This window comes from Lactuca saligna, chromosome 5, assembly GCF_052625555.1.
Source record: "Lactuca saligna cultivar CGN05327 chromosome 5, ASM5262555v1, whole genome shotgun sequence".
Taxonomy (NCBI): domain Eukaryota; kingdom Viridiplantae; phylum Streptophyta; class Magnoliopsida; order Asterales; family Asteraceae; genus Lactuca; species Lactuca saligna.
Window position 1 is genome coordinate 172,412,569 of NC_136421.1, and position 24,985 is coordinate 172,437,553.

Here is a 24,985-nt window from a genome sequence, read left to right on the forward strand (position 1 = left end):
ATAAATCTTTGTCTAAACCAAGTTCCTCAAGAATACAATGCCGAAGCAGACACACTACCTAATGTAGGTTTTTCCCTGGGGTCCCACTACAGACCAAGATCCCAATAGTTTAGATAATGATCCAAGCGTTAGACGACCCAACTAAGATGATAAAAGATCTCACTGCCCATGATCATGATCGGGCAGCTAACATGTGAGTAATCAAATATTCAATTCTTTGATCCCCTCACCATGAACCTAATGTTCAAGTTCCTGGTCCAAATTTTTTAGATCTGCAAGAACATACAGGATCTTGGATCTGACACATCCATAATGGTACGATAATAAAAGAAGAAAAGTGTAACAAAGCATTCAAAATGAAAGTATCAATCCTTATAATGATCCAAGGAGTATTATACAAGAAGCCTATGATAGGGGTATATCTAAAGTGCTTAGAAAATCATGAAGCTATGGAACCTTTAAAAGATATACATGAAGGGGATTATCGCAACCACACTAGTGTTAGATCTTTATGTTCCAAATTATTAAGAACATGATACTACTTGCCAAAAATGAATAAATATAACTTCCTACATGCTTAGAAGTGTGATGCTTACAAATTACATAGAAATATCCTTCATCAGCCAACAGAAACTCTGTACCACATCATTTTTCCTTGGCCATTCACGAAATGGGGGATGCACATAGTTGGAAAATTGCCTAAGGCACCAGGTTGAAAAGTCTCCATTCTAGTAATGAGAGAGTACTTCTCAAGGTGGATCGAGGTTGAGGATTTTGTTATTGTAAGTGATAAAGAAGTAATCTCATTCATCAAATGCAATATCCTAACTAGATTCATGATCCTGATAGAAATACTTAAGAGGATTAAAGAATGATATTACACCAAAATCATTACTTCTTCCTAATAATGAGTCTATGAAAACATTCACTACACACCCGTTCTATACATATGTGATACCTTGGAAGGCATACTTGTATCGCTTAGTCAATTATGACCATTAATATATTACAATTGTACACCATCCTGGAACACTTGATGATGAGATATAAGGTAAGATAGTTCTATTTACCCGCAGCCATAAGTAAAGGTCTCAAGTTTTCTCATGATATTTGACGTTATTTTTTTCACTTTCTAACCAAAATATCCAATCTATCTTCTAGATAACAACAATCGAATATAATAATTCTTACCTTAGCTTCTTGTGTTGGAACTCTTCTGGATCTTGACGTTGAATCCATGTCGATTCGCCATTCACACTATTTCCTTAAGTGTTTGTTCTCCCTTACATGGGCTTCAACCCTTACTTACTAATACTCACAACTTATTAAAGCCTAATTGTTTTGGCTTATGTGATTCGTAGTTCCTTTTCTTACCAGAAGAAACTCTAGATTTTCATATTAAAGAATTTAACATCCCCAACATAATATCATTATTTGTGCTTATCACTAGTGATGTTCTATCATAATACGACTACCATCTAATATAAATCACAATAAGCACAAAGTGTTCCAACAATGCTTATGTGTGTAAAATGGTTATAAGAGGATATTACTAGTGTAATAGAAATAATAGAAACAATGATGGTTGATAAACTCAATTTATTCTTCGCTCTTTTTCTAGGACAATTAACCTTGTGGCGCTCCATTTTATCTCCTTGTATTGAGCCTTCTTATCATTTCATGAAGCATTTCGTTAGAAACGTAAAAAAGACACATACACCTCACATACCAAATACAATGACTATAGCTCTATTGTCTTCCCAAACTATAATCAATTGGTTTGAACCTATCTACTAATGGTGGTGCTTGAACCTGCACTTATTCTTTCTTTCACCCATGGACCTTCAGTCGTAACTCCTGAGTCATAAATTTACTTTCATCAGAGAATACTACTCCTCTCTAAATCAAGTTTTAGACTCAAGCTATGATAAGGTCTTTACTTTGCCTACATATCAAATGGTCTCACTCTAATGACCTTCCATCGTAGTGCAATTTACTAGAATCTTGTTTCTATGAGTTAAACACTAACTCGGAAGAAACCTTACTTCATGTTCTAATGTGGAACAATCACAACATATCAGGTAGCATTTTAAGCTACTAGTTTGTCAACCATAAAGAAGGTTGGATTAATTCCATCAATCACTTTGATCATTTCATTATTTAATTTCACAACGATAGACTAAAATTGTTTCTTACATGAGATATGGTTCTCTGAAACTCTTAACTCACTTTCTAGATTTTATACTAAATCGGACTTGATTCTTTATGGCCACTTAGACCTAAACCAAAAATCATTCTCCTAGTCATCGCCATAGCATAGGTAATAACGGAAACAAATAAAATAAACTCAACTACTAATGCCTTAGTAACCTTGTAACTCTTCCTCATCCAAGTATGATTCTTCTGCTTATGGTAGTACATGCCTACACTACCATTCACAGCTATACATACTCATCCCAATAAGTGTGTCGTAGTTCCAATGTCACTATACATTATAACCACAATATAACTTAACATGCATAGTGTGTCCAAATAAGCATGTATAACATTTTTCCTTAGATTCCACTAAAATTTTCTCTCCTCTATGAAGCACATATTAAATCTTCCTAGGCTCACATTCTAGGATCTTTCCTAATTCAAAACAATCCTCTAAGGCTAATATGATATGGATTCATCAAAAACCTTGATCGTTTAATACTTTATTCGAAAGACAATGCAAATTCAACAACAATTCTACTTTCAATCACTTGACATTAACATTTTTTCCTCATGCAATAATATTGATATATCGCCACTTTAGCCTACTCTTTGAACTTTACTAAATAAGTATGTTACTTAGCACTTCACAAAACAATAATTAATTTCACAATCCTATTCATGTGTGTTAAAGTCGTATTAAGACACTATGGACTTCTTATAAGGACGTGATAGAAGTAAATTGTTACTCATTATTATTAAATACCAATTTAAAGAATCTTATAGATGGTACAAATCAGCTCTTAACACACCATTCAAACTGCATAGTACATCGTATCGATTGTCAAAGTCTCGACATAATTAGTCTAGAAACTCTGTTGGTCTTTCCTTTTATCTTTCTTGAATTCTCTACATTCTTCATATCATCTCATAAGACTCCAACTTCAAGGTTATTGAAGTATTTTACACAATCTTCAATACTTATAATTCCATAAGCAATCAATGCTTCTAATTAGTCGGCTGCAGAATCTCGAGGCCGTAGGATGAAGTCATGGATCACACCAAAGTCTTATCATCCTACCACTTGTCAATGTACTTAAAATGTAAGATACCTTTCCAAAGGCACTCTTATTTCACCATACACACTCTAAATCCATGATACAACTCTATTGGTTTTATATTATTTATGAAGTTATAGATGTTAACTATCATAAGTCTTCTTATCTCCAAGAAAAGATACATGCCATTTCTAATATAGTAATTAAACTTTTAGAAACCTTAACACATAATATTTTATCTTTCAAACCAAGGTCAGCAATAGACCTCGAATTCCTTCCATTAATAGAAATCTACGTAGGCAACGTAAAGCATGTCATAACACATATTATTTAACACATTAGCAAATAAGGCATTACTCATAAAGCATGCTAGTGCACCTAATAACAATTAAGGTATACAACCTAATACATGTTATAAAATAAATTTTGTTAGAACATAATATTAGTTAAGTCTTATACACTAAAAAATTATAGTGCTTGTGTCATTGTATTATTAATTTAGTTAGACAACCTATAATACATTAGACACCTCGCGCCATCATCGCTTAATATCTAAGATTATATCAAGAAATAATAATTATTCAAATTTCACTTAAACTAAAGCCATGATACCAACTATGACATCCCATATATTCTAGAACCGAAAAAAAACTTTTACATTATGCTTTGAAAAACTATAATATCTTTGTTTGTGGAAAACCCCAGTATAATAAAACATTTTGCAGAAACGATTTCGTTTAATTAAAAATATATTTGAATAAATATGCCATTTCAAGATACCAAAATCTAAGCATGTCAAAATCAATACACAACATAGTTACAATGTAAAAACTTACGATCCTGAATATTATGGCAAGTCTTCTATTTAATCTCTCAGCATCCTATTCAAGTCTCCAACTGTTTTAATACCGCTAGTTGCTATGCATATAAATGATTTGGGTCATGTTGGGAAGCCTGGTGAAACACATAGGGTTTTCAATCCATAATATTTTTGTGATAATAATATATAATTATTAAATCTATAGGACTAACTATTACCAAACAATATATATAACCTTGACATCATATTAGACCATCTACCCTTAGTTATCCATCTCGTCGATCCTCACATACGGATCCTATAATAGTTATCATGTGAAATATGTCTTGAGAGATCACAATAAGCAACATGTTAACTGTATCATTCGAGAATTCCTTGGTAGCAAACAAGGATCCATAAAGACAACAACCAAGGGCAATGGAGTATTAAAATGAACATATGATCTAGTCTCCTAGGATCGACATAATTCATTAAGAGCACAAGAAAGACAACTATTTGACTAATAGTTTAGATTCCATTTTAAAATGACATAACCAAGAATATTAGTAAGCCTTATTATTTTTTGTATTTATAAAGTTTAATCGTTATAAGGGTTTTACCTGATTTATTAATAGTACTGAACAAAACACTGGCGTATAGCTTATAAGAAACAAACACATAAGACTGTATCAGAGGAAGTATCAATTTGGTGTATAGAGATACATTGTTTAAAAAATCTACTTGAAACACTTCATTGGTCTAGCCTTGGCATCATTCTTGTAAGTAGATTGGTTAGTATAATGATTGGTATTGCTGATAGATCTTATTTATAAGTTCATAATAATGATTATAAGCATAACTATAAGTTAATCTTAAAACACAATAAGCATAACTCAACTAATAGGTTGTTTGATGAAAAACTGCACATTTCGTGGGCAAAACTATTAAACTGAAAGCTCCATTACTCGGGGCTCTCTAGGACTCTAGAAATTCGGTACTAATCCCTAGGAACTAATAGATTCGGGCCTCAGGGCGTGATCTTCACATCCTGATCCTATAATAGTTTTCATATGAAATATGTCTTGAGAGATCACAATAAGCAATGTGTTGACTGTACAGTTTGAGAATTCCTTGGCAACACATGAGGATCAATAAAGACAACAAATGAGGGCAATAGAGTACTCAAATGAACATATGATCCAGTTTCCTCAGATTAGTGTAATTCATTACGACCACAAGAAAGATCGCTATGTGACTGACACTTTAGATTCCCTTTCAAAATTACATAACCATGAATATTACTAAGCCTTAGTATTTGTTTGTATTTATGAAGTTTAATCATTACAAGGTTTTTCCCTAATTTATCAGTAGTCCTGAAAAAAATATTGGCATATAGCTGATAAGAAACAAACACATAAGATTGTACTAGAGGTAGGATCAGTTTGGTATATAAAGATATATTATCTTCAAGATCCACTTGAAACACTTCATTGGTCTAGCCTTTGCATCATTCTTATAAGTAGACCGGTAAGTATAATGACTGGTATTGCTGATAGATCTTATTTATAAGTTCATAATAATGATTATATGCATACATACAAGTTAAACTTAAAATACAATAAGCATAAATCAACTAACAAGTTGTTTGATTAAAAACTGCACATTTCGTGGGAAGAACTATTAAACTGAAAGCTCCATACTCGGGGCTCTCTGGAACCCCATAAATTTGCTACTACTACCTAGGAACTACTAGATTTTGGCCTCAGGGCGTTATGAAAGTTTAGAAGAACTTAGGAAATAATTGAATAAAAATGACATAGAAAATGACCCTTTGATTAATATTATATTAAGGCACACCACGTCGTAGCACATGTCAGCCATTGATTGACTGTCATGGGAAGGAAGGATGTAGTGTGATCGTGACATGTGTCTCATTCCGAGTGGTGCTCTCATTAGCCGGAAGTAATTAATTTTCTAAAAATCATAACTCTCGTATACGTACTCTATTTTTTTATTATTTTTATATCCATGCATAGCTATTGACGAGTACTACAACTCTCATTTAGACTTCGTTGACTGATATTCAATTAATAATTAATTTTATGGTCTAAGGAGTTTTGATTGTAAATAAACTTGCAAAATTATTACTTTCTCATACGAGCTCCATTTTCAATCTTCTTTATATCATTAAATTCATATTGAAAAGTACTAAAAGTTTTATTTGGACAATTTTGGCTAACGATCAACCAATTTTCATAGGAAGTCAAATTTTGGTATTATTTACGTGTCCGTATTGACGAGCTCTTTGACTTTCATTTATATAACTTTGGCTAAAAACCAACCTATTTCTAGTTCACTTATTATGACGCATCTTGTTGTATCGGTTTGAATGTGAAACTTAGATAAATCATAAGTTCCTTATAAGAAGTCAGATTGAGTGTTTTTTTTTATATCCATGGAATCATGATCACGACTACTACAACTTTCATTTAGGTTATTTATCCTATATAATATTTTATTGTTTAACGTTATTATATCATTTTAACGATAGATTTTATATTAAGGTTTTTACTATGAATACTATACACTGATGATACTTGTTTACAATCGTGCAAATGATAATTATTTATTAGTTTGTAACGTGTACAAAGAACGATTACCTTATTCAAGGATTTTAATTATTCGGTTAAATGTGTAATTATTATTATACCTGAAATGTCTTGCCCGAATTTGCGAGCGTTAAAATTGTCTCCCACTTAGGATGATTACGTCGGGAAATCAATCAACAACAAAAACAACTCTAAATAATGATTCCTAAATTGCCTCTTGATCCTCAAGTAGGGATTTACATTCTACTTGTTTCCATACAGTACTATCTCACAAAATAATATTTTTGGTTCCTTTTATGACAACTTAATAACCTGTCAACCTAATTCTATAACATTAACTCTATTAATTAAGGTTTTACTTAACCGACCTTTTATCGAGTTCTTCACGCAACCATTAAAATAACAAAGTTTATGGACTTAATTGTTCCATGATCCTTTTAGGTTTCAACTTTATTAGATTACAACAATTTTCACATTATCACCATCATAACTATCCTTAGAAAGGTTAGAGTATGATCTTAGACCAAATTCATTACTTATTCATGACAATGAGTATATGAAAAACGTTCTCTACAGGCCAATTCTATACATATGTGATAGCTAGGAAGGTAACCTTTTATCGCTTCGTCAATTCTGACCTGTCATAATTCTACACCATCCTGGGACATTTAATGATAAGATATAATCTATGATCATTCCATTTACCTATATGCATATGTAAAGGTCTCAAGTTTCATCATGATATTTAATTTTTGTTTCTCACTTTCCAACCAAAACATCCATTCTATCATCTAGATAACAACACTCGAAGATAATAACTCTTCTCCTAGTTTCGTGTGCTGCAATTGTCATTGCGCTTGATTTTGAATCCAAGTTGATTAGCCTTTCACACTATTGCCTTAAGGGTTTGTTCTCCCTTACTTGGGTTTGAACCCTTAATTACTCCTACTCATAGCTGATTGAAGCCTAAACGTTTCGACTTATGTGATTTGTAACACCTTTTCTTTCTGGAAGAAACTTCTGATTGTTATATTAATGACTTTAACATCCCCAACATAGCATCTTTGTTAGTGCTTACAAGAAGTGATCTTCTCTCATAATACGACTTTAGTCTGATCAAAATCCAGATAAAAATGAAATCTTTTACTAATGCTTACATATGCAAAATGGTCATAGGAAGATATTACTAACGTAATGCAAATATTAACAACAATGATAGTTGTTGAACTCTATATTATTTTTCCTTCTTTTTCTGCAACGAATAACCTTACTGCGCTCTAATTGATCTCCTTGTAATGATCCTTCTAAATTTTTTTTGAAGGATTTCGATAGAAATGTACATAAAACACTTACACCTCACGTACTATCGTAAATACCTTTTACAAATATCGTATGTTGACTTAATGAAAGTATGGAACATTTACTATACCACATCTTAGCTTAGTATATGATGAAGAGTAAAGATAATAAATAAAGCTAGTTGTTTTCACTTTTTTTTCCTACTTCCTTTTTTCTTTGTATAGCATTTTAATCTATTTTCTGGGATGATTAATTTCCTTCATCTTGAAAGTTGGTTTGGTATAAACATCTGTGGATTAAGAACAACTTATTACAAGTGAAAATTAGCATCTTTGGTGGATCATTCTTGCTTGGTGGATACAAGCTTGTTCGTGGGATCTTCATAACATCTCCATCAACTTCCTAATTGACAAAAAGAACCAAAGTCACCAAATGTTGTAAACTTTTTCCTTTCATGGTTGTTTTAATATTCCTAAGCTTTGTAAAATGAATCCTGAAAGGTAAAATGATTTTAATTTATTCAAATCTATTTTTTTTCGTTGCTAATCATGTCATTTTTGACACCATAATCTAATTATTATATAAAAATGTTCACTTTTATAGGTCAAGTTATATATAATCTTTCCCAAATTGTTAATTTATAATTTAATAATAGGGAAAACCATGGCCTCTTTGTTGGATGGAAGTTTTATATTGCATTTTCATTTTTCTGTGGTGCATCAATCTTTGTAGGTATCCATAGTAGATGTCTTATGGTATGCATTATTTATATTTATAATAGTAGACCACTAAAAAATGCTAATTTTGTATTGGAGTATTTGAAGTGACTCAAGGAATCATGAATTTCATTCCAGGGACATGATGATCAAGGGTTCGGAGATTAGACGCTCGTGTGTGGGATGCAGATGAACAATGGTTACTGGTCTTCATAAAAGAAAGAATTATTCATCGTTATATTTTGATAGAGTAATCTACAACAGAATCATAGGACTATATGTAATAATATATTTTGCTAAAATATTCAAGTGGAATAATATACATGTTTTTATTTATTATTGGTGAGTATTTCATTGTTATAGAATATTTTATAAAGGTTTTATTTTTTAAGAATGTAATGAAATTTTAAATTGTACCCAAAAATTTGTTATTAGTCAGTGTTTACATTCTCATAGAATATCATTCTAACATAAATATATATATTCTGACATTTCTAGAGAATATGATTCTAATATAATGTCATTCTGAAAGAATAAATCGGGTTCAATTATAAATTAAATTTTACTTTTTACTTAAAATTGAATTAATTAAAAAATCAGAATTTTAAAATCAAGAGAAATAATTATCCCAAAAATAAGGAATTTTCCTTTTTTTAAATTTATCTCAATTATTTAAATACATTTATAGTGAAATTAGATGATATTTTTTAATTATCTTTAATTTAATAATATGTATTAATCATTTTCTTAAAGTAAGTAAAATCATTGGCTCATAATCATTCCTACATCCACACAATAATTAATTAGAATACAATAACTTAAGCGCGCGCGCGCACACACACACACACACACACACACATATATATATATATATATATATATATATATATATATATTACGTAAATGAACGTTTAGAAACAAAATTTCATCTTTTTGCTTGTCTTTTAAATGAAACTCCAACATCATATTAAACTAGAAAAGATTCTCCGGTGTTGCTGGGGTCAGAAGATATTGCTTTGTAAAGTAAAGTAGCATGTTGAATTGTATTGAGATAATCTAGTAAAGGAAGATAAACAATGTCATCTAATTACATTAGTAAAGAAATCTAAATCATTATTTCTTGCAATAAATGAGGAAAATAAAGAAATGGTCTCACAAATTGAACTTTATTGCCATGTATGGCAGTGGCCGGAAAATTAATCCGAAAAATATAGACTGTTTTTTTTTGTCCGTTAATGTGTGGATAATTTGGTCTTTTAAGGTAGTAGGGACAAAATTTATGACGACCGGTAAACCATATGGACCATTTATGTAATTTTGGCGGTAGTGGTAATCTAGTAAAAGAAGATAAACAATGCCATCTAATTACATAAGTAAAGAAATCTAAATCATTATTTCTTGTAATAAATGAAGAAAATAAAGAAATGATCTCACAAATTGAACTTTATTGCCATGTGTGGCAGCGGCTGGAAAACAAATCCGGAAAATATAGTCTGTTGTTTTTGTTCGTTAATGTGAGGGTAATTTGGTATTTTAAGGTAGTAGGGATTGAATTTGTGACGACGGGTAAACCATATGGACCATTTATGTAATTTTGGTGGTGGTGGTGGTGGTGGTGATGACAGCTGGTGGGTGGTTTTATGGTATTGGGTGGGTATTTTCTAATAAATAAAACATTAATTTAAAACCAAAAAGAGAAATATAAATTAATAAAAAAAATCGGATTAGGAGTAGAAGAGTGATTTCGGTTTCCATCGTTGTCCTCAATGTGTTAAATCTGGTAAACCATAGGGACCAATAGTGTAATTTTGTCTAATAATAATAATAATAATAATAATAATGATAATAATAATAATAATAATAATAATAATAATAATAATAATAATAATAATAATAACGAGGGACCATTTCTGCCAAAAAACTAAACACTAATAATATGTAATAAAAGGCGAGGGTTATGAAAAATTCAAAGGAGAGTGAAAATATTGTTTATGAACAAAAGCATAAAGGTGAATAGTCAATGTTGTAAGTAGTTTTTTAAAACCAACATAAGTTAGAGGACCAAAAGTGACAAAAAAAAAAGCAAACATACATAACCCTAAGGACCAATCTTGCCAAACAATTAGAAAGTTTACTATTCCTAACTTTCATATCTTTAATATATATATATATATATATATATATATATATATATATATATATATATATATATATATATATATACACGATATAGATCCGGTAAGAAATTTTTTTTCTACATATTTTTTTGACGAACAAAATAAATGAATCACTAGATGATTCATTTGTAAGATGATTCACAAGAAAAAATTCCCAAAAAAACATCTTTATGATTCATTTTAAAGTAAATTAAGAAAAAATTCATTTTTATGACAATTTTAGCGAATAACAACAAAATCATTGTATAAATGAATCATCGAGATGTTTTTTTGAGAATTTTTTCTTGTGAATCATCTTACAAATGAATCATCTAATGATTCATTTTGTTTGTTTGCGAAAAAAATATGTAGAAAAAAAACTTCTTACCTTCCTACCAAAAATTTCCTTCTTATTTGATCTCGACTATATATATATATATATATATATATATATATATATATATATATATATATATATATATATATATATTAATTTTTGTTTTAAAGTGAGTTTTTCCTTTAACCGACCACCATCTACTACTTGGGATATTGAATAGTGACACAACAAATTTGAAAGGGTATTGGGCGTGTTCGACAAAACAAGCTGGTAGTGGATAGCGGGTGACTAGTAGCAGGTAACTTTTGATTTTGGAGCGTTTTCTTAAAAGCTAAAAGCGAGAAGCTCCTAAACGTTGCATGCCAAACACGCCAATTATGTCGTATAACATAAGCAAACTGACTTTTTCACATTTTATAAAGAAATTTGAAGGAATTGGTTTTACTTTTTTTTAGCAAATGTGGTTCGAATTAAAATAAAATATTGATGGTAAAATCAATAGTTATTAAGATCTCAATCTTGATTTTAGGATCTTACAATTTTAAGATGCTACAAGCAAAGAATGATCCCTATCTCACTAAGAGGGCTGATCCTAAGGATTCAAATGTCCAGGACGAGTTGGATAAAAAGGCCGTTATGCCTTTCTGATAAACAATTTTACAATTAACATAATCTAGTAACGATAGAGTAATAGAGTAATATTTCACTATTCACTAAACAAAGAACCATCAACATCAGCAATAAAGTAATATTTCACTATCCCCACCATACCATGACATCCTCTTCTACAACTCTTGCAAATAACCTTCATATCATATGTATTTTCTTATTCCATTGTAATATTTTTTAGCAAATGTGGTTGGAATTAATATAAAATATTGATGCTAAAATCCATAGTTGTTAAGATCTCAATCTTGATTCTAGGATCATACAATTTAAGATGCTACAAGCAAAGAATGATCCCTATCTCAGTAACAGGGCCGATCCTAAGGATTCAAATGTCCAGGATGAGGCGGATAAAAAAGGCCCTTATGCCTTTCTGATAAACAATTTTACAATTAGCATAATCTAGTAACGATAGAGTAATAGAGTAATATTTCACTATTCACTAAACCAAGAACCATCAACATCAGCAATAAAGTAATATTTCACTATCCCCACCATACCATGACATCCTCTTCTACAACTCTTGCAAATAACCTTCATATCCTTGGTATTTTCTTATTCCATAGTATAGAATGCTATGATATGATTAACAAGTCTTCCATTGACCCGATCTCTTTCGTTTCATGATTAAGTTCTTAATTATTTGTCTCAAACCTAATTACTCATTTGAAATCAATCACATCTTCAACTGAAACAAGCAAAATATTTGTGTAGGCCATCTTAGTTCGTTTTTCTAATTACCAATTCAACTTTCTCTTTGATTTCATGTTCTCTGATTTTATTTTGAAACCTTGCATCCATCATGTTTTTTGATATCTAAAAATGCTTTGGCTTACTCCATTGAAAGATAGCAAAGGAAGAAAGAGGTTTACATAATCTGCTATCTCTTTTCAATGGGTTTTTATGTCCTTGGATACTTTCTCAGACATTGAAGTAAGAATTGACAATTATAAAATGATAATTCTCATTCCTTAATTTCTAATAATCTATTTCAGTATCTGTATTACTGATTAGCAGGACCAAGATCCAGAATGAAGAATCATTGATAAAGTGATAACAAGATAATCGACCCTCACGTGTCTCGATGAATTGTTGACTTGTTGTGGGTGTCTAGCATGCTGAGGCCTGTTGCCCTGATCGACTGATTTGCTGATTGTTGTCGCTGGAGTCTAGATGCCTAGAAAGCTGCGATCGATTTTTTTTAAGATATCGAACACAACGTGATGTATTGGTCGCTGCTGGCTTCAATTTGAAGTTGCTTCTTCCGACGATTCATGATTGCTTCTTCCGATGACACTGCTTCTTTCGATACATCATATAAACTATTAAAAACAATTGGGCCCCTTAAAATTTTGGGCCATGTTCCATTGTCCATCTTGCACATGCTCTAAACCGGGCCTACTCACTAAGATCTATCTGAAACAAGATCTACAGTGGGATGACTGAGATCTTAGAATCCCGAGTAGAATCTTAAGATCTTATGATCATAAGACGATTTGGTCCTACCTCTATAGTTTTATTATATAGTCGAGCATAAAAAATTCTTCTAATCAACATGAAATCGAGCATTACAAGTGGCAAAATGTTGATAGACCATCATCACTTCATCTTGAATTAGATAAGTTATACTAATGATATGATGTTTTTAATCTAATTTTTATGGTTTGTAGGAACAAATTAAGATTCATGTTAAAAGCTTAAAGTTGACTCCATATTAACATCTTAATCGACATCAAATTATAATGTATACCGCACAAAAAAGACACTACAAACAAATTTCAATATATATATATATATATATATATATATATATATTCATTTTGGTAGGAACTTCTGATCTAGAGCTTATTTTATTATTAAGATAATACAAAACATAAAACGATCTAGGATTTTGTTCACAATCTTGCTAAAATCACATCAATTTAATGCATTTTTCTCAATACCGATATTGGAGTTGCTCCGAGAAGAGCTATACCCAATATGTATATGAAATTTGACTACAAAATTAAATGTTGATAAAAAGTTTTTTAATTTTCTTCTTTAATTTATAGAAAAAATAAAAAACAATATAATAAGAAATCAATAATGAAGATAAAAAGAAAAACCAGCCACATACAAACACCACAAAATACACATATTATTGATCCATCATTTTCATCTTAGAGCAATAATATTTGTACAAAATAAAGCAGCTTTTCCACCTTTAAGATTTCTCATATTTGGAGACATATTATCCCGTTTCCTTAAAATTCGGATCTCACGCCATATGCATATTAGCCAATTGCCCAATGAATTAAATTATCACACTATCAAATGTTTAATCAGGTTGGATTCAAACAGTAAATGAAGCGTCCATTTTTTTGTAAGAAAAATGAACGTCGATCGTTATTATTGTATCTTGATTATCCTAAAATTGCAGCATGTGAATTCAAATCACAGCGAACATCTTCTGAACTCTTTAACAGTACCGTAATTCTAAAAGGAACGGAAGCATAAAAGGGTATGACTATAAATAAACACCAGTAACGTATAAAAATAAGAGGAAATTGTATAAATAATAATTTTTTTATGCTTTATAAAATTATACAATACAAGCATATTAATAGAAAAATTATTATGTACCAAAAAAAGGCTTAGCAATCATCACCCAAAAGAAATATATATACGTTACATGTAACGACATAAGGGAACTATTCTCATGTTCCCCACGCTGTGTTGGGAAACTTGTTATATATAAATGTGAATATAAATTCACGAGTAAATTACATTTCTGGTCCATCCGGTTTTGTTAGATGTGTATTTTCAGTAAAAGTTTTGAAAAATTATAGTATGCAACTTTATGGTTGAAAAAAATTATAACAGACATCCAGTCAATTTAACAAGGTCATTTTATCATTTTTACATCTTTTTGTTTTTCTATCAAACTTTATGAACGGTTAATTGTGCTCATCAGTAGTCCATATTACTGTTAATCATTTATACATGCAAATTTTGAAAATAAATATAAAAATTGTCAAACAAAAATTTAGATTATGGCCTAGACGTACCTTAGGAGAATATATTGATGTTTTTGATGTTAAAAAATCATGAGTGGATTAAGACTTCATAAGTTCATATGTTTTTTTTAGTTCTCAAAAAAATATATATATATATATATATATATATATATATATATATATATATATATATATATATATATATATATATATATATATATATATATATATATATATATATATATATATATAAGAAATATATAATATAAAAAGAAAAGGACAAAAGAGAGAGTCAAATGGTCATTTTTAATAAATCATAGATGCAAAGTGTAAATTTTATAAAGCATGTCGATGCATCGTATCAAAATTTTAAAAGTCATACGAAAATTACGAATCTGACAAAATAAAATGAAACCAAACTTTAATTTAGTCGTTCCTATTTGAGTGATATCTTCTGCGATCCCCAGATGTTTTTATATAAATTAGTTTTGACATTAAAAGAGTTGTGGCACAACTTATTATTCGTTTACACGCCACATCTACTTAGAACTTTATCGAAGAGAAATCTAAAAAACCAAATCAGTCCTATCAAAGCATCTATGCAAAAAAAAAAATCGTAAAAAGTATGCATATACGACGGTTGCATATGTGTGCAAACGCTAGAAATTCTCAAAGTTCGTATTAAATATACATATGCACCTATCGTATGTGTACATTTTTTTCCAGACTTTTTTTTTTTGTGAATATGCTTCTATATATATATATATATATATATATATATATATATATATATATATATATATATATATATATATATATATATATATATATATATATATATATATATATATATATATATATATATATATAGACACACACGCATGACGAGTGCATATGTGTGTAAACGTTGGAAATTCACATCATTCGTAAAAAATACACATATGCACTTATCATATGTGTACGCTTTTTTCCATACTTTTGTTGCGAATATGCTTATATATGTCCGATTTAGTGCTTTGTGTCTGTAACATTCCGTTTAAATTAAATAAATAGATAAGATTTAATAAATGAATCATAGCCCTAAATTCGAAACTATTTAGCAAGGCGTTGGTTTTGGGGGTTAAGAGTATAATTTTCGGCTAGTTTGTAAAGAATTTTGAAGGTTTAGGGGTGTTTGGTAAATTATGGATTTAATTTGAAAAAGATTTCAGATGTCAAGGGCTGAATGGTAATATATAGGACTAAAGTTGAAAAGGGTTTATAGAGGAGGGGTTGAAAGTGTTAACATGGCTAAAGGTTTGAAATTTGACGGAAGTATATAACCCATCACCCATGCCCTCATAACCCTAACCCTAACCATATATAACAGCTGCCACTGTGAAGTAAATTTATTTAGTCATCCCTTTTACCTTAACTTTTAATAAAGTAAGGCAATAATGGTAACATATAACCAAATAGACCTTCTATCGGCTACTGGTCATAATGTTTCCTCATAAACAATTTATAAAGTCTAATAGACACCTTTTCAACCATAATTCCCTTGTGCATGTCGACATTACTAACCATTTTAGTCTTCATATTGAAGACCTAATTACAACTCATTCTCACAAGACTAACATTTAGATAAACCAATTTCAAATTTGGATATACTACATGGATTAAATTTCACTATCTTTATTGATGAATCAATGAATCGAGTAAGATATTAATCAGAGTTAATATTGAAGAAAGTATGAGGAATTAAACACAGGAAGTAAATAAGATTTCGCTTTAACTCTATTACGCTTTGTGTTTACAGAGAACAATAGACAAGACTGTAAAGACTCTATCTAACTCTAGTAAATGATGTTATTTATAGGTCACATAAAGCGTACAAAAAATATACTAATACATAAACACTTAAGCTTCGTATAAAAGCGCCCTAGTAAAACAGATTACAAAACATACAAAGGGTACAAAACATACTTCGACTAATTACAACAAAACTATCCATACAATCTCCCCCTTTGTAATCATAGTCGAAGACTTCAATTTGTAAGCAGTTAGATGGAATACAACATCACTCTTCGTATCTCAGTATACCAGGAAATTATATTCTTAATCTCCTTCATGTCTCCTTCATTGTTCTTCTTACAATGACTCATACGAACAATTAAGTTCGTATATTGAGAAGTTGAGTATCTTTCCACCTCACTAGCCTGGAACAAGAATCGTTTTGATTTCCTAGACTTGTCCTTTCCTGAGAAGACTAACCCAAAAGGACTTCAAGCAAATTTCACCATCAACATACTTTTTTAGATCTGCTTGAGTCTTCCAAGGAGCCATTGGAGCAGTTATTTCTAATCCTTTTGCTGTAGCTAACTCCACATCAGTCAAAGCCAAGCATTCATAATAATTTTCGATGAAGATTTTGATGTGAGTAACTCCAAGCTTGAACTCATCCGGATCAGTATTTTAAAGATAAGAAAAAGATCTTTCCTTCAACAACAATGCAACTTGTATAAGGTCATACAAGTTCATCAATGGAAAATCTGCAATAGTAAAATCACAAACATTTCCATTTGCTCTGGCCACCACATACTTAATATTTTGGACTGTGTTTTCAAAAACAACATCCTTCTTTATACTGATCACTTTCTTTATCTTTATAAGTGACCACACCTCTTCAGCAGGTTTTGCAAGAACTGCATGATATCTGATCTTCATATGTGTTCCTTCATCCTTCACTTTGAATTTACTTTCAGCTTTGAACTAGGGCATGATGAACATCATCTCATTGATCGGAAAATCCAATTGGCTTGCATCAGTATTCGTAACTATGTAGCTCTGTTTTGGCTTCTTTTCGAATGAATACATAGGATTGAATGCAACCTTGGCTTCGATTGTTTCGTAGTTATAATGCTTTGATGGATCACCTTTGTTCATGCCTGGAGGATCACTTGCCCTTTGTGTCATTATGCTCTGTATCAATCTCATCCTCTCCAGTTCAGCTTCAGCCTCAGCTTTCTTTTCTTCCTTTGACTTCTCCACCAAAATAGTTTTTCCTCTGGCTTTCGAAGCTGAGTCTTCTATTACTTCTTTCGTTTTTGAATCACTTCCACCAACATCAGAAGATTTACCAATCACAATACCTTTCAAAAGTGGTCTTGTAATTGGCTCAGTTGTTACCGCTACCGAAGTAATCGAACTTGAAGTTGCTATGATTGGCTTCGTAGTTGGAATCTTTGAAGAAAATACCTTTCCCACCACCTTCATATCATCACCACTAGCCTTTGAATCCTCACCCTTCCTTTCTCCCCCTTGCACCCTTGTATGAACAGGCGGGGCATCTGTTGTTGGAAGAAAGTTGGATATGCGAGAAAGAGGAGACAAATGTTTGAGAAGTATATCTTCGAATTGAGAAAATTTTTGCAACAGAAAATCCGAAGAGAGTTCAGAAGATGATACTGGATTTGTAGATAATTCTTTGAGATCCTTTAACAAAGTGATGACCTCCATAAAATTTTTGTTTTCAGTTGTAGAAATTTGAGATAGTTGAGGACTCAAACTTTCATACAACTTGGCAAATTTCGTCAATGCATCACAGATGATGTCAACCTTCTGATTTAGAGAAGCATATTCCGTTCGAACACATGCAATCTCTTTGTCCATATCTTGATGAAGCTCTTGAAGTTTGAAGTTGACATCTTCACGAACCTTCTTGACATCTTGAATAAACAATACATGATGTTCCTTGGTTGCCTTTCGTAATTCCTTCAAATCTCCTTCAAATGTGGACTTCTGAGAATTCACCCTCAGCTCATTGTTGTGATCACACATATCAACCTTCTCTAAAATACGAGACTCAGTGTCGTTGAGCATGCCAGAAACTTTCGAAGTGATCCTTCCTTCTAACAATTTTAATAAACCATCAACCTCTAAATTTGACATATAATTACCTCCCCAAAGATCTGCTTGTGATTGAAGAATAGAATTTAGCTTTGTATTCAAGATTTTAAACAGCTTCATTGTCATAAGCATATGATATGAGAAATCAGCTTCGTCTTCATCAAATACCAAATCCTCAAAAGTACCTCCAAAACCTTCAAATTCATTCTCAGTCTCCATAAAGATATATTCGTGAATTGGTGAAGTGGTTGTGTGCATATCAGTTGATCGAGAAGAGAAAAGAGAAGTAAATGGATGTTTGATGATGTTTTTGAATCTAGGGGAATCTGTGGTGGAAGTAATGGATATGACAGGTGCAATTTGTGGAGGAAAAAAAAACAAAAGTTTTTGAGGTAACATTTGTATTAGATACATGTGCAAGAATGTTAGAAGTTCGTGCCTCCTCAGAAAATGACTAGGCAACCGAATCTTCAGGTGGTATAACAACTGTCTGTGAAGGAGTAGAAGTATCTTTTTGGAGATTTGCTTCAGGAGTTTCTGGAATCCTTTCATCTTCATCATTTGTAGATTCAGTAGAGATGATCATCGTACTTGTCTTCTTCTTCTTCTTTGAAATATGTTTAGCCATATATTCAGCCCTTCGTTTCTTTGATGATGGAGAAACAGGCGCTAGAATTTCACGAAATAGGATTCCCTGATGAGTAACCTGTGGCTTTCATATGACATTAGTGATTTGAGATCTGCTCTTGTGCTTTGACTTCATTTTAATTCTTTGAAAAACACTGGTCTTCGAAGGAATAATTTCTTTTGCTTGAGTTTCTGGACCAACATGCTTAATTAAGTTTGTGTCAGCAATCGAAACTTCGTGTGTCACTGGCTCTTCAACAGCGATTGGTTGCTTCTTTGGAATCTTCTTAGACTTAGACTCATTGATTGGTTTTTTAGAAGAACCAGTTTCAGTCTTCTTCGTACGTTTAGACCTTGTCTCCTCCCTTGCCAATAGAATCCCAGTCTCAATAGTAGTATCAATTGTTTGCAAATAATTCACTAAGACTGTATTCGTTGGATCAACACATTTCAGCATCGCATCAGGAATACGAGCTATAGGAAACTCCTCAGCATCATCAGTTGCATCCTTCGGACAACTGTATACGTAAAAAAACTTCTTTTTCCTCATCATTTGGTACAATAATACTCTCCTTCTCGTAAAAGTACTGCAAAATCAAGCTCCAATATCTTGCACACGAAATGCCATGAAGAGCATTCGTGTTTTCGATACTCTTCAAAAATTCTTTCCATAGTTGAGTAGAATAATCCACTTATAGATCATAATAAAGCCCTGCAACCATGGCATATACCTCCATTCGACCCTTGTTAAGACCTACCGTTCTTCCAGTCAAACACCTCAAGAAAATACCAAATAAGAAATTCCAAACACTAGGAAGACTAGACTTCTTAAACTCACTGATCTTTGTTAATTGAGGTTGATGGCCCATTTCATTACATATATGTACAATTTGAGGAAAAGGTAAAATTGACATACGGAGGGGAATTAGGGATTACCAAAATATGATAAAAAAGCTTCTTGGACAATTTGACCTTTTTATCATTCACGAGATTGAAAGTAATTGCATCAAAAGCTTTTGAATATGTAGCAGTTGATCCGGCTTGAGAAAGCCATGAAAGTGGAACAGAAAAAGAACTGAACATTGCTTTTGATAGAACATAACTCTTCAAAGCAACAATTAGCACCTTGAGTTCTTTAGGGTATTGAGAAACATTAGCATCCACTTGATAATTCGTACCTTGAATCTTCATAATCGGTAAAGAAGTAACATCATCAGTGGTGTGATAAAAATTAGCATCAAGATTAACAATAGTCGCCATTATTAGGGTTTGAAAGCTTGGTGTAGATCAGAGAGTATTTGGGAATTATTGTGTTTGAAAGCGTAAACTGATAATGAACCCTTGAATCCCCTTTTATATGTAACCCTTGATTTTGAAATAAAAGCGGGATGTGTATTTAATGAAATCTGACGTGGCACCGAGAAAACCGCGTCAAGATGATGATAAGTGACCATGCATGATAAAGTAACTCTGACGTCTCCTCAAAACCCAGATAGAATACAAAACGTCCCCTCAAACAAGCTGGTTTGTTTTCCCCAATGGAATAGTAACCGTCGGAACCCTTCGTATGGAAGTAAGGCTCTTTTACTTTTGGGTTTCAAAGTAAAGTCATTTGCCAGATGTTTGAAATCATCAGCCTGAGTTGGTATTACCCTGCAGTGTTCCAAAGAATTTAGATGAGAAGCAATAAAAAGAAAAATTTTGAATTCAGTGATGTCAAAAATTCAATTTGACACGAAGGCAATTAAAACCTAGGGCAAAGGTTGCTTCGTTAATCATCAAGAGAGATGATCAACAGCTTGTGTATGTTCCCGTGAATTACAATCGAATACATGTAAAGAAGTATCGAAGGGCTTCTTTTTTTACTAGGTGGCTTAATGAATTTCGTTACATATCAACCTAAACATAAGGTAAGTAAGTGTAACATAAATTACTTGTTTGACCAGTGTAGTCAATGACAAGTTGCTTTGGAAAAGTTTTAAATGACTTTGGAGTTCGAATAAACTCACATGGAAATCATATTCAAGAAGAAAATTGTGTACTGGATCCTGTCGGGTAACAAACATCGTGGGTTTCAAATGTTTGATCAAGACCACTCATAAGAAATGAATATGATTTGGAGTTTCGAATGTTGGTACAGAAACAAATGTTTCGTTAAAACCTGGAACATAGTTCCCCATCAATTCCTTAATTGTTGAGAGATTTGGGTTTCACTTTCATCACGGTCTTATGATGTCCGATCATAAACACAGAGTTTTGATATCTCTAGGTTTCGATTAGTTTGATCAGATACCTCTTGTACATATATCTTCATGTGTGATTGCGTAAGAATTTTGAGATGAAAAAGATTAGTACAAGGCACGAAATGTACCTCTGTTATATTTGGACCAAACAGTAAACTCTTAACTCATGTGAGAAGAGTCAGGTAGCTCAGAAGACTAATGTGAATACAAGTCTGATTGGGAAGAAATCTTCATATGAAAATTTTCATTAAGGCTTTCGAACACACACATTGATTCAGTAGAGGCTTTGGTTAACATGCTTTAGCATGCTTCTAGGGACATATTAACTAGTTCAAAGTATTCAAAAAAATACCTGACCCTAGAACTGCAAGCATTAGACCAGATGAATCAGCATGTAAATTTGCAACAAAATACGAAAAAGAAAAGAGAAACAAAATATTTTTGTTGTTTTTAGATTTTTGTAAAATAAAAAAAAAACTTTTTGGAATTTTTGATTTTTCAAAAATAAAAAAATAATTTTTTTTTTTTGGAATTTATGATTTTTCGAAAACAAAATAAGAAACTCAAATGTACTTGTTGCAAACATACAAAATTTAATCAATCCCTGAAAAATGACAAATTTACGAATTCGAAGGATTCAAAGAGTTGACTCTGAACAGTAACCTCTGAATACTGAATGACATTCCTTTTTGTTTGATTTCGTGCCTCTGAACCATTCCTTTTTAACCATCATTCTCCTTTTTCGCATGGAACGGAGTTTCCAATGATCATTCCAAGTCCTTCCAAAATTCTTACAAATGACTTTTCATCTAACGATTTTGTGAAAATATCAGCTAATTGATTTGTTGTTTTCACAAAATGCACTTCAATATTTCCATCTTCCACATGATCCTTGATGAAATGATAACGAAGAGCTATATGTTTAGTCTTCGAATGTTGCACAGGATTATGAAAAATTCTTATGGCACTTTGAGAATCACAATATAATGGAATCTTTTTCATATTAATTGCATAATCATGCAATTGACTTTTGATCCAAATTATTTGTGATGTACAAGCAGCAGCAGCCACATATTCTGCTTCAGCAGTTGAAATCGATACACATGTCTGCTTTTTCGATTGTCAGCTCACCATTTTACCATCAAGCAATTGACAACCACCACTTGTGCTTTTACTATCAAGATTACAACCACCCAAGTCTGCATCCGAATATGCCTAAACAAAAAAACCAGTTTCCGAAGGATACCACAATCCTAACGAAATTGTTCCCTTAAGATAACAAAATATATTCTTCACAGCAGTGAGATGTAGTTCTTATGGATTTGACTGATACCTAGCACAATTACACACAGAAAACATGATATTCGGTCGACTAGCAGTAAGATAAAGTAATGAACCAATCATGCTTCGGTAAAGAGTTAGGTCAACTGCAGGTTTATCTAACGAAGTTGTCAGCTTTATGCCAGTTGCCATAGGAACTCATCATTTCTTGCTATTTGTCAATCCAAACTTCTCTAGCAGATTATTCGTATATTTTTCTTTATTAATATAAATACCTTCTCTGTTTTGACGAATATTCAACCCAATAAAACTATTAATTTTTCCCATCATGCTCATTTCAAACTTGCTTTTCATCAAATTTTCGAATTCACTAGACAAAGCAGGGTCAGTTGAGCCAAAAATTATATCATCAACATAAATTTGAACAAGCATTAGATGATTCCCAAATTTCATTTGAAATAATGTGGGATCAACTGATCCTTGTTTAAATTTAGATTGTTTCAAAAATGAAGTAAGTGTTGCATACCATGCTCGTGGTGCTTGTTTTAAAACATAAACTGCCTTATCTAATATATAAACATGATGATGATGTTCTTCATTAATAAATCATGTATGTTGTTCTACATAAATTTTTTCTTCAAGCTCTCCATTTAAAAATGCACACTTCACATCCATTTGATAAACATCAAAGTCTTTGTGAGTTTCATAAGACAGAAATATACGAACAACCTCGAGTCTTGCGATAGGGGCAAATGTTTCTTCGTAATCTATTCCTTCTTGTTGTGAATAACCTTTAACAACAAGCTTGGATTTGTTTCGAACAATATTTTCATCTTTGTAGCTTTTATTTTTGAAAATCCATTTTAACCCGACAATCGAAACATCATTTGGCTTAGGAATTAATCTCCAAACCTTGTTTTGTTCAAATTCAGATAATTTAGATTGCATCGTAACAACCCAATCTGATTGTTCCATTGCAAACTTAATTGTATTTGGTTCAATCTTAGAGATAAAAACATTGAACATGCAAAATTCTTGATGAGTATTTAATAACTCATTTTTTTCACGAATTTGAGCTCTTGTTAAGACTTGTTCTTGTGGATTTCTAATTATTTGTTGCTTCGGATGATCTTTTTTCCATTTTTCCAATGGTGGATAAGCTGGATCAAATTCCAAAGGTGCATCTTCGTATAAATCATCAGTTTCTGACCATGCAATTGAACATTTATCATTAAAATCATGAAAATTTTCATTTTGTTCAAAATGCCCCCCCTGAACATCAACATCCACTCTCTCATTCTCCCCCTCGAAGGAATGCTCTCCCTCATCAAGAGTATTCAAATCCAAGTATTCCCTCTCCATTGGATTAGTATGCCTACTTTCATCCATTGCTTGAGGATGTGATGTTGAACTATCATTGAGCTTCGTTAATTCAGATATATGATTATCATTGGCATTAATTTCAGCATCACCAACATGATCTGAAATTCCAAAAATTAAATCATAATCAATATTCTCTGGTTGTGAATGTTCAGATTCTTCATGAATTTCTTTTAAAATAGGATGATTTTCAAAATTCTTTTCAGTTTGTTTGATATAATAATCGTCAAATGTAAAATTAAATGTTTCTTCCACTTTTTGTGCTCTTTTGTTCAACACACGATAGGCAACTGAATTATGCGAATATACTAGGAAAATCCCTTCATCATCTTTTGCTTGAAACTTCGAAAGGTTGTCCTTAGGATTCATAATAAAGCACTTGCATCCAAAATCATGGAAAATTTTCACATTAGGTTTTCCATTATTTATTATTTCATATGGTGTGATAATTAAAACGACGATGGATGAAAGATCTGTTTTGAGTAAAACATGGGGTGGAGACTACTTCAGCCCCAAGATATTGTGGAAGATTCACATATGCCAGCATAGTTCTTATTGCTTCACATAAAGAAAGATCTATTTATGCGTTCAACAACACCATTTTGTTGTGGTGTATATGGAGACGAAAATTTATGTGAAATTCCTTTGTCCACCAAAAACTAATCAAGAACATTGTTCTTAAATTCAGTTCCATGATCACTCTTTATTTTTCGAACCGTCTTTTTAGCGTCGTT

The 24,985-nt window shown here is 31.7% G+C and overlaps 1 protein-coding gene across 1 annotated transcript; it reads right to left on the reverse strand.

Annotated features, from left to right (window-relative positions):
- Positions 1-22,712: 22,712 nt before the first annotated feature.
- LOC145045953 (uncharacterized) lies at positions 22,713-24,620 on the reverse strand. The gene is made up of 2 exons (XM_078994244.1): positions 23,784-24,620; positions 22,713-22,805 (listed from the first exon to the last, which is right to left on the reverse strand). The coding sequence occupies exons 1-2, from the start codon at positions 24,618-24,620 to the stop codon at positions 22,713-22,715; spliced, it is 930 nt and encodes a 309-aa protein (XP_078850370.1).
- Between the last annotated feature and the right edge of the window lie 365 nt (positions 24,621-24,985).